The sequence below is a fragment of the Phaethon aethereus genome (genome assembly GCF_964289735.1).
Source record: "Phaethon aethereus genome assembly, chromosome: 2".
Lineage (NCBI taxonomy): Eukaryota > Metazoa > Chordata > Aves > Phaethontiformes > Phaethontidae > Phaethon > Phaethon aethereus.
In genome coordinates, this window is record NC_138582.1 from 144640041 (window position 1) to 144652068 (window position 12028).

The 12028-nt window shown below is 39.7% G+C and overlaps 1 protein-coding gene across 1 annotated transcript in view; it reads right to left on the bottom strand.

Annotated features, from left to right (window-relative positions):
• Positions 1-12028, bottom strand: part of LOC309417453 (putative acyl-CoA dehydrogenase 6) — a gene marked incomplete at both ends in the record, with an annotated part of 85215 nt that overhangs the window by 13214 nt on the left and 59973 nt on the right. The window contains 3 exons of the mRNA XM_082014958.1: positions 699-872; positions 5438-5605; positions 10427-10533. Of these exons, the coding sequence (XP_081871084.1) occupies positions 699-872; positions 5438-5605; positions 10427-10533 (449 nt within the window). The remainder of the gene's footprint in view (positions 1-698; positions 873-5437; positions 5606-10426; positions 10534-12028) is intronic.

Consider the following 12028-nt stretch of genomic DNA (forward strand, 5'->3'; position numbering starts at 1 on the left):
GGACCAATCCTCTTACAATGAACCACATTGTATTTAAGTTGAAGAAGTAAACACTGTGGAGTGGGGGGGAAGGTTAGGAGGCTGAAAATGGACAATCCACACTTGGATCTGGTTACCTGAAATATCTAGAATCTGTATAACTCAAATATGCAGATTCAAGTACTGTCTGAGTTCAGAGTAACCAGAACGCCGTGAAAGCGTAACTTCAGGGAAAGGAATTTTGTGCTGTACCACTTATGTCTAAAGTGTACAAGAGGTAAAGCAGATCCGCAAAACAAAGCTTTTACATTCTGTAAGAGCCACTTCTTTACACAGCCACTAAGTTAATTTTCTAAAATCCAGGGTAAACATCATAGCTTACTGTAGTACAGGAAAAGTCACCATCCTTCTATGTCATGCCAGTATTCTGATAGCCTTTGTACTATATTTGTAGCAGACATAACATGATGCCGTATTTTCTTATCAGCAGAACAGCACCAAGCAAAAGAAACAAGGCAAAACCTGCCCCTCTGATGCCGCACAAAATATTTTCTATTTCGAGTTTTTCTACAGAAAGGGAAGGTTGTCTGTATCCAGGCTATGACAGATCGGATCGTAAGAGGTCATTGCAATTTACAGCGAAAGGAAAGTACTGTTAGTCATGCAAAGGGTGACCCTCATGTCCCTGCCCGGCCCCAGAAGGACAAACGATGACTTACCAGTAGCTACTGCCCACAGCCGCTCTTCTTGAAATTGCAACATCTGATATGTAAAACCCTTTCCTTCCTCACCGATGAGGTTTTTGCTGGGGACCCTTACGTCTTCAAAAAAGATCTGAGCTGTGTCCGATGACCTCATGCCCAGTTTGTCTATCTTTTTAGCAACATGAATGCCTGAAGAAAAAGAGGTATCAGAAAGGCCACAAAAAACAGAAGCACTATGTACAAGTCGAGCATTTTAAGAAAGTGAAGTTTGCAGATGTGAAGGTATGTGCCAAGATTACATCGAAACCTACCTTTAGGAAAAACATAACAGTATTCTGGAATTTAAGAGTAATGTGGCCCACATCCTATTTTTACGAGTTTTCCCATTTTCCAACTAGCAAATCAGAAACTGCAATTGTAAAGGTCCCGCTTTTCAGTATGTCCCCAAATAATAATTGTTTACTAATAGTAGGCAGGTCTTGAAACAATGCAATATTTATTTGCCTGTGTTTGATATTTAGTGCACTATAATAAAATGCTGGAATTCAATTTAGCAGTATTTGCTGAGTGCGTGCACTGCTGTGAAACAGCAGAGAAATATTTAATAATGACAAAAACAGAGCTATGTTTTAAGCTGCAATTAGAGAATTTCTCCTCCTGGAAATCCGCTTCCTTCCCTCTTTTCCACATTCATCCCCCCTTTCTAGCTTATCCTGATTTTTACTTCGTACCTGTACCTATCCATAGTTCTTCCAGATTGGGTTGTGTGTTCAAGTTTCCTGAATCCAGCAGCATCCCCCTTTTGTTGTGCCGTACTAGTTTCACTTGCTCTTAGATTACATCTGAGATGTTTCTCACTCAGGAGGCCAAACTGCATCAGCCTCATGTAGTGCCCCCTCTGTTGCTAGCACATGCTTTACATTTTCTCTTTTTTGAAGACAATGATACATAATCATCTCTTTGACTACAATAAATGTTCCTTTGCTTAGTTTAATTATTTTCATTCTCTTCAGAAGGGGTACTATATACTCAAAATTACCAGCAGCAGTAGAAATCACCTGTCCAGATAACTCCTGGAGTCTGTCTGTATTAAATAAATCACAAGCCATCCCCTAACACACAAATCTCAATCTAGCAAGCCCAGTGCCTGACTTACTAAAAATCACTCTAAACCAGAGCCATTTGTGCTACCTGCACCAGTATCACTGAGATGAATTGCTGTATCTCTTCCTGGGCAGTTCTTCCCAGGCATCTTTCATTTTTCTTTTTCTCCCACTCCTCCAGCCTTCTAACAATCTCTTTTATTTCCTATATTCTATCTTGGGAGAAAGACAGTCACTCTCTCCTGACACCATTTAGTGCCATTACAAATGGAAAGAAGCACATTTTAAACTGCAACCTGAGAAACATGCTCTTTCCCCTTTTCTGGATGCTCTTCTCCTTACTATCTCCTCCTTGCAATCTACCCTAGCGTTATCAGAGAACAAACCAGCACATAAATAGTTACCAGATTAGGCCTGCAAGCCATTTGTCTATATATCTTTCACACACACACATTTTATGACTTGTTAGATTCTCTGTCATCATATGAGAAATTCAGCTTTTTTTTAAAGACATTGTTAGTATGAGGAGTATTCACCTAATCTGAATATCTCCTGTGAATCCACACTGCCGTAATCCCAATTCCCATTATAAGAAATGTATTCAGCAGCATCTGCCCAGTCCGGACCATGATTTGCTTCACCCCAGAATAGACACTGTACACACCTAAAATTAGAAGCAAATCCTAGTTCATATCTCCAATAAACTACCAGTTGTTGAAATTAATAATTCGCTTTCAGACCTGGAACTTTTTTTTTCCCCTTTTTTTTTTATCACCACATCATACCAGCATGAAACAATTGAGATTTTTGTGAAAAATGCTGGACTAGTCTCCCATGTCTTCCAGCTGCTAGCAAGGAATGAGCTACCGCTGTGCCACACATCCCTTCCTTACCCCGCCATATAGGCTGGCGACTGCAATAGTTCGTCAGACGTAACACACTCATTCTCCGCTGCACTCCTTCTTGAGCTCTGACACACGTACATCTACAGACGCCTGGTAGCGCATCATCCGCCGATGTCCTCCAGACACTTCCCGTACAGTCTTGGTCTGCTGCCCTCCAAGGAGCACAATCTTTGGCAGACAGACATCCTTAGGATGTGTCAAAACAGCTGGAGCTTCCTCCTCACATCTGTGTCAAATGGCAGCCTTTTTCATACTTTCCCTCTTTGTCTTCCTGAAAAATCTCATTTCTGATATGACCCACCCATGAAGCACAATCCACTGTCTTTATACTTTATTTCAAAAGGTCACCAATCTTGGTACAGTGACCCTTTTGGAGGTCAGTATCTGTATCACACAGAAGAACGAAAGCATATACACTTTGAGGAGCACAATTTTTGTTTCTAGGAAGACTTCTACACTTCTGCAGATCAGCTTGAAGTGACTCAGGCAACTTTTCAACTCAAAATCTGTCTACCGCAGGTAAAGCAGGTCTGTGCATAGGCTGTGTGCCCTAACAATGCCCCCCCGCCCCCAGCTACAATGACTCACATGTGGTTTTGGAATAAGCAAAGTAGCTGAAAACCTCCAAGTCAATCTCTCTGTATTTGATCTGCCTCTAACAGTGGGTTGGCTGCTTTGTTGTTTTTGGAAAACTGATCTCAGAGAAGTGGTGTTGCATTTGCACTCTGACCCTTTCATGACAAATCACAAGGAGGCCTTCACGCAGCTGGCTGATAAGTGAGTTTAACCTGGAAATTCAGGCAGATTCTGGCTCTGAGTTCCATGTTCGCTCATCTCTCATTAATAAGGACAAAGTCAACAACTAGGGAAGCAGCTCAGGTCCATCTTCTGTGAGCACCCACTGAAAGCCTGACTTGCATGAGCAGAGGTTAAAGAAACTCACAACCTGCTCAGACTTGCTTAACTCCCAAGGCAACTCACTCACTCGCTTGACTTACTCCATACTTACAATTTCACTTAAGTAGCTCTCGTCACACTCTTTTGCAACATTGGAGAGCTGGGTTTTGCTCTCAGTCTGATCAATTAAGTGAACTTGTGGACCCTCACTTCACTGCCATGGTGGTGCCCCTACATGTGAAATGCTGATAATGACATATATGTCGTATGTAAAATACTCTGAATTGAATGAAAAAAACCAATATGTTCTAATATTTTATATTAATACATAAATGAATTATATATTATATATTAAATATTATATATTAAATAGATGTCATATATTTAAAATCTATGTTAGAATATATTATACGTTCTGTATTAAATAAATTAATATATTACATAATTTAAACATATTAAAAAGAGTGAAAATCAAAAACGTTTAAAAACTTCTGAACTGGTGTTAAAACTGCAAAAGGTCTCTGCCAGCATAACCTTAACTGTACCCTCTCTGAATGATGTCCTTTGTGCTGCAAGGTCTGCAGATTACCCAGGAACAGACACTGTGTGGACTGTACCACTGAAACTTGCACCCTTAGATTAGGATGCATTTCTTCAGTGTCTTCACCCAAATTACTAGTCTTCTTCAAAAACAAATTCCAACTTCCAAGATCTCTGAATCTTTCATTCCACCCACATTTAACTCACAGACTGTTTTTGTAATTTAAACTGATAATGATAATAGTGCCCTGGCAAAAAGATCCCTTTGCAGAGCACAGCCATGAAACACCCTGGCTATGTCTGCACTTCTCTTTAGCAAGATTTAGCATCGCCAGGTTGGGCGATGGACGACGGTTATCAGAGGAAAATTAGGACCACCCACACAATACAATCACAGCACAGTATTGCATCCTTCTAGAATTCAATACAGCAGGTCAGTAAACCCACCCTAAACTGAGTCAGATATTGTCCAGGGGCTCCGGGAGGCAGGTGTTGGCATGGGTGGTAAGATGATTTTGGGAGGTATTTCCCATGTATTTCCCAAGTTTGAAATCTCTAACCTCTTTATCCTTTTTTTTTTTTTCACGTTTGAGAATCACTTTCAATATCTTCTGAAGAATTAAGACAACAAGCTTAAAAATCTTCTCCATTCATTGAAAAAAGAAGTGTATATTCTGTTCACCAGTCCTCATACAAAACAGGAAATTTTGAGTTTAATGCTATTTCTGAAAGATAATTTAAGAACATTTTACATATAGTTCTTATGTAGCAAAGATCTATGTAAATAGAGTAATGTGTCATTTATTTTGTGGACTGTTTGCATCTTCATGCCTTTTGGGGACAGAAAAACAAGGTAAAAGCTTTGTGGAACTTCTCCAAAAGACACTGGATGTTATAATTTTCAAAAAAAATGTTGGCTGCATTTTTAATGATTTCTTTGAGGCATTAATTTTGTCCTTGGCATCAACTTGTCTATTCACTCTCACAGAAGATTATGAAATATTCCCATACAAATGTATCTGAACAACTTTTTTTGGTGACAAGGACTCTCCGTATAAAATTACTTGGAACTCACAAGCTGAAGTCTGCAAAATATTTAGCTTCCTTCTCATTTCCTCTTGTCCCCTACTTTTCTGTGGAAGCGTGCAAAGGCATTTCAGAGTCAGCTTTGTATGACAGTGAAACACCTAACTTAGAAGACCATTTATGGGTGCAGTCCTTTCTGTCAAACACTTTTCCTTCTTGTATTGGGCATACATAAAAACAACAATAAAATCAAATTAGAAGAGAAAGAGTTCTATGTTATTACCAGGTAGATTCATTGGCAGACATATGAGAGATTTATTTCGATGGGGAGGTCCTTCACTGGTGTTTGCCAGCAGGCACATCCAGTCTGCTTGGCATCCGGACGTAGTCCACATCTTACCACCATTTATGACATATTCATCGCCTTTTCTCACAGCTGTCGTCTTGATATCTATTTCAAAACATAGGAAATGAAGGGTTATTCTTGTGAAGGAGGGATAAGCTGGTCCCTTTAAGACTGGCAGAGTTACTCCCTTGATCTCAGATGGACAACTAATATTTGGTCATGCCTTCATGCCCCCCACATCCTCTAACCCTTCCACGGCAGACCCGTCTGGATGACTCTTGGAAGGCAAACCAGGGAAACCAGTCCACTTCTCTCTCCCTCCTTTAGGTGGAGTCTTCATCCCAGTGGACGAAGCAGAAAAATTTCCCTAAGTAAATTTGGTCATCAAAAACTCGGGCCAGAAACACTTCAGTCTGAAGTGATACATTATGCATTTCTGTTACTGTGCACATTAGTCACTGATTAATTTCAGAGTCCTGACTTAAACAAACGTAAGCCTCAAGATCTGTGTATGCATAGAGATATACATACACGCATTTCCTGCATGTTCTTGGTCAGAATGGCGTAATAAATTCAAAGTTAGTAAACTTTCAAAAGACCATGTCTAAATGCTAAGAATGTCTGTACATGAAGGAGTTCTAAACATCCACTATTTAATGCCCCCTGGCAAAAACAATCTTATTTTTGTTACGCTGCAAGCAGCCCTACCTGCAACTGGCAGATGGGAGTGAATCATTAGTTATTATTTACACTGCAGCAGAATTTCTGAAGGGCTGGCTTCTTTCCCCCAAATTGAACTTCTTCAACTAAAACCCCAACTGAGGAAGACTCTCCAACAGGTATCTAGCTATAAGTAGGTGATGGTATAAGAGAACCCTACCACGCCCCTAATAGCACCTCTAAACCTAATGAGACTATAAAGTCTGTAAGAGGCCATCTACTGAGGGAAGAAAGTAGACTTGGAGGGTAGGAGTCAGACACCGAGCGGGCAGGCAAATTTAAGTCAGCTGATTATACCTTCTTACACACCCATCCCAATCTGCATATGAACCTTCCTCCCAAAGGCTCTAAACATAAAACAAAGCAAAACCAAGTATCTGATCTTCATTTACAAGATAAACTGGAACTGAGATCAGCATAGCTGAAAAGAAGTCTTGTTAATGAAGGAACTGGGGAATAATGACAGGAGAAAATTGTATACGACAAGGGAATATTGCATATAGCTATGGGTTAAGGAACCTAGGATAATGATGAACAGCAAGTGAAAGAGATAGTACTAATGTGGATAAAAACAGTAGCCATACTGGGATTCGGCCAATGAAAAGACTATGCCAAATCTGTGCAAAGGCCTTGATATAAAATCTGTATAATAATGAAGGGCAACAAACCAAAGGAATCTAAAGTACTGATGCTCGTAATACATGGACACAGACACTGCACAATCATATACATGGAGACGAAATAATAAATGAAGGACACACAAGAGCTGGAATAAGAAATATGACACTGTACTGAAGCAGTGTGAAAAGAATGGGAACATACACACAGCAATTTGCATCACACATCCCTTTGTTGTGGAACAGCTACTGAAGAGATTAGATAGGGGCCCCATGGAAGGTCTGCAGAAGAACAATAAGCACTGTGATGTTATCACAAATGTAAACAGTTCTTGCAAGCATGGCATTACAGAGGATTAAGCACCCAAATACAGATTAAAGAACAAATGCCTTACTAATGGAAATGTTCAAGTATTCCCAAACGTGATGGTTGACAGTTTGCTTCAAATACTTGAGAAGTGACTATTTAAAATGAACTTACAAAGAGTTGATTCTCTTTAAATTTAATTAGAAGAAAGATGACTAAGTCAATAAGTAAACTTTATGTTTAAAATACAGCAGGCTTTGAAAACCTACTTCATTTAGTACAGTCAAGTGGACTCAGTCTCAGGGATATGGCTATGAAGATACTTATGAATATCTCCCTGATAGAGCACAGCTCTGGGAAAAGGCTACTTCAGTGAGTGTTCCATAACTCATTTTTGTCAGGTCCACACCACTGGCCCTATGTTGCCTATAATGCAACAGCTTCCAGAGCATGCTGTGAGGGTCCCTTCCAGGAAAGGCCACAAGGCATCACTAAAAGGTATATGACCTAGCGAGTGCCATATAAGCAACCAGGGCTGGTCATCTCACCATTCAAATCACAACATACTTGAGACTCAAGTTTTCTTCTCCGCTGTGCTCTTGAGTCCAGCCATGCATCCAAATGGAATTGACAAAAGGTAAGGTTGGCTTCAACTTTTAAGGTCAATCTTATGATTAAAGATAGGCAACACATTTCCTTAAAGACAAAATGAATAGACCATATCTGGAATTTACATCATCATCACAGGAAAAAACTCCCAAAACTTCAAAAAACAGGAGATGGCCTACAGGAAAGGAAAGAGATCAATCATCAAAGTAAGCTACAGTTTGGAGGCCAGAAGGTAAGAAACTGCCACAGGTCAAACTAAGTTAAATCTTGCAGATGAAACCCAACAAAATCCAAGAAGACTGAGGCGGCAAACAAAAATGTTTCAGCCACAGAAATTAAAAAAGAATGAGAAAAGAATATGAGGTATATAAAGGATGCCTCAAAACTAAAGAAATTTTTTACGTCAGATTATAAAAAGTTTGTAATATAGCTGACAAAGCAAGACATCTAAAAGAAGGACTGTACAGAAATTAAAAAATAGTGAAAACAGAGGTTGTTGCCTTTGGCAATCTGCACAGCCTCAGAACACATTTGGAAAGAAAAGATAATTCAATTTACTAGTGGTATCCTATTTCAAAGCAACTTGATTTGTTTATTACAAAAATGGATTTTCTAGAGAAAAATCAGAACAGGAAAAATCCTGTTGGACCCAAGCAAACTAAAATATTATCTTGCTAGGTAATGATCAGTTAAAAGTTTTGAAAAGATAAGAATTAGGACAAAAGTGGAAATGTGAGTAAGGAACTTGGCAAAGGGGAAATTGCATCAGATTGCATTAAAAGAAGAAGTGCTGATGCACAGGGAGGGTACTGTTGGAGCTCCTCCTTGAATGTGAGCCTTTGGATGAAACCTATTCAATATTTTCATTAATGATCTTTAAAATTTGCTGTCGACATAAACTTGGGAGACATCAGCAACACAGACAACTGAGGTATCACCCAGCAAGAAAGGAATGACCTTGAGTCTTCAAATTCAACATGGCAAGTACAAGGACTTAGGCACAAAGTAATGATTGCTCTATCTTCCAATATTTCAATAAACAGTTAATGAAGATGATCTGCGTAGTTAGCAACAAGATTCACAAGCCAGCAAACTGTTGTGTAACAGTACATATGGGAGGGTGACATTTCTGTTAGGGTTGGACAAGTATTTGTGCCATTATAGACACCATGTGCAATTTTGGGTTTTCATGCTCAGAGAAGATGACCTAAACACAGAAAAGAAGAAAGACTGAATTCTTGATGAGAGGTCCATCAGATAATTCTAGTGGATTCCAAATTTTTCTTTAACTGGATTAATCCAAGTGTATCATTCCAATTAAATTAGATGATAAGCAACATGCAGATAAAAATATTTATGTTACTTATTATCAGGCACACTGCATAAAAAATTTAAATCATATTTAGAAAGTTCTGATAATCATCCAATTAACCTAGAGAGGCATTAATTAAAGTAAATTATGTATTTCCTACATTAGCAAAATTCAAATTTCAAATTATTTTAATGAAAACCAATTGTATAAAAATTATGGCATTTTTCTTATGAACAAAATACATTAAGGAAAACAGCAATGGATCACACAGGAAGATTTAGTCCCATTATTTCATTATTCCCATTAACTCTCTTGAAAAATACCTGCTGCACCCCTGCTCTAACACTGAATAATTATCTATTTGTCTTGAGACAGCGACGTGAGTTTGTTCAAGGAGATAGACACAGGACTCTGCTTTGCTGATCAAAAAACTTCTGCGATTTTGTCTGCAGGAAGATGTCACAGCAATTTGTAAGAGCACAATATAATCAACTTGGCCACCCTGTGTCCAACAGCAAAACCTCTAAAAGTGTTTTCTTGTCATTCCCTCTTCCTTGAAGTCCACAACTCACAAACAGATGAGAGATCTTTTCCTTTTTCTACAATATCTGTTTTAATTTAATTGTCCAAATTACCTACGGCCTCAGGCACTTCAGAATAATAGTTTCATTTGTCCATGTGTTTAAACATATTCTTGCACTAAACCAAGAAAAAACAAGTTGCACGCAACGTAACTACATCACAAAGCTAATAGCTTTGACACAGCAAATTCTTCATCAGCTGTAAATAAAACAGTCACCAGTTCAGCGACATTTCTGATGCACAGGAATGACGGAAGGGGCTGAGGTGAAGTAAGAATGAGCGAGAGGAACCCATTGTGAAAGTGTGATGCCATCGTTTTCAGAATGGACTAGCTCTGCAAGCGGAGTGGAGAGGTCTGTTTTAAGGAAGTGCCAGTGGAACGAGCCACACACCCTATCACGTACATTTGCAGGTTTGCACAACTGATGACGGCTGTGAAACTACACGGTGAGCTTGGACAGAGCAGGAGAGGCAGAGCAGGGCAAACACTAGGAGAAATCCAGGGCCAACATGACAGCTGCATATTTATCTGCTGTGCTCAGCCCATACAGGGTTACAGCCATTGATTCACTGAAAAATACATTCAATTTGATTGCTTTTGGATGCATCGGAGGCAAGAGGTGCTGCTTCTAGATTACTTTTTGCCCTCACCACACCAGACTTTCCTTCCTCGATATTTCTTACAAATGACAGCGGCAAAGGGAAGGGTCAGGGAAACCAGATTCTTTCCATTAACGTACCAGGCTGTCTAAAAACGGCAATTTGCTAGGTTAACTTACTTGCGACATCTGACCCAGCTCCAGCTTCACTGACTCCCAAGCAAACCACGAAATCTCCAGCTATAGTTGGTACGAGGAACTGTTTTTTCAACTCATCAGAACCAAACCTGCAACAATATAATGAAAAAGGTAGGATATTAAAAGCTTTTGAAGGTAAACTTTATTTACAAGTGACTTACAAATTTTGTTCTACCCCTGCAGTGATCAATTTTCCAATGCCAGGTGAAACCCGTCCCAGAGCCAGAAGATGAAATAGATACCCTCCAAAACTATGATTCAGAACCTTCACCAGAAACGCAGCCACAATCACTTTAAACAAGGTTTTTACAGGTATTCAGGTGTCTTACTCCCACAGAAACATGTGGTCTAGATGCCCAAAATCCGATCTTTCGGCCTGTTGTTTTGAGAGCTATCAGATCCAAATAAACATGGTCCCTGGGGTCTCCCCTTAATGCTCCTGTATCAGTCTGCAGTCAGCCAGGATAGAGGACCTGCTCTCTGCATTATCTTCTGACTTTCACACCAGCTCTTTGCCAGGTTTTAGTGGTGACTGAAAAGCTATGACATGTGATGGCCACCCTCTGCAAATATCTGTATTTACATTATTAATATTTCATATCTGCATTTAAATCACACAGTGAAATCCATTAGTGCTTCTTTCCAGCCTTTCCTTAGTCCCCACAAAAATAAAAAGGGAAACAGCAAACTGCTGATAGCATCTTAACACAAAAAATTCACTTGGCCATATTTCAATTCAGTGAAGAGGCACCCTTTTTTTTTTATCAATGTTTAGCTGCCTTCATTGATTCAAAACAATGGTCCATCTCATTTCACGGTTGATTTTGTCCTAATTAACATTCACTGATTTGGTCTTGTAGTGTGAATGGTGAGCTCGTAGCCTAGTTCTTGAACAACTTCTTGTGCCAGACTAAAAAATTCCCGGGGTCAAGAGATGTCTCTTCTGTGAGCAGAAATCCATAAAAGTTAAGTTCCTCCTCAGCCTCCTCTTCGGTATGAGGCTTCTCAGGTCAGCATCTCCACTCATCTCCTTAGGTGTGCTGGCTGCCTAAGCAGGCTGCAGTTACCTGGGTCCTCCTCCTAAAACACTGTCTCCGTACTTCCAAAGGAGTGATGCCATTTTAGCTAAGACTCTTGACTCTTCCCCTCCACTCCAACCCTGACACAAAATGGTCAAAGGACATGCAATGGCCAGAGAACAGAGTGGGAGCTGGCAGACACTTTCGCTTTGTGCACCCAAGGAGCTCAATTCCTAGTCCTGTCCCTGCTGAGAACAATCACGGCACCAATCCCAAATAAATACAAGAAGCGAGCTTGGAGTGTTTACTCCTTCCTCCAGCAAACTGGGACAAAGTCCCCTGGTCTGCTATGCAGTGTACTTTTTTTTTTCTTTTCCTTGGGACATGATCAAGTACGGCCAGCTGAACATTCATTAGACAAAAAAACACCCAAGCAACAACATGAAAAATCAGATTATTAGAGGAGTTACCAGGGATTTTTGGCTTAAAACTTTGCCAACATTTAGTTATTTCAACAGAGAATTTCCATGACAAAAACTTTTCTCAGAATAATGTTTTTGGTTTG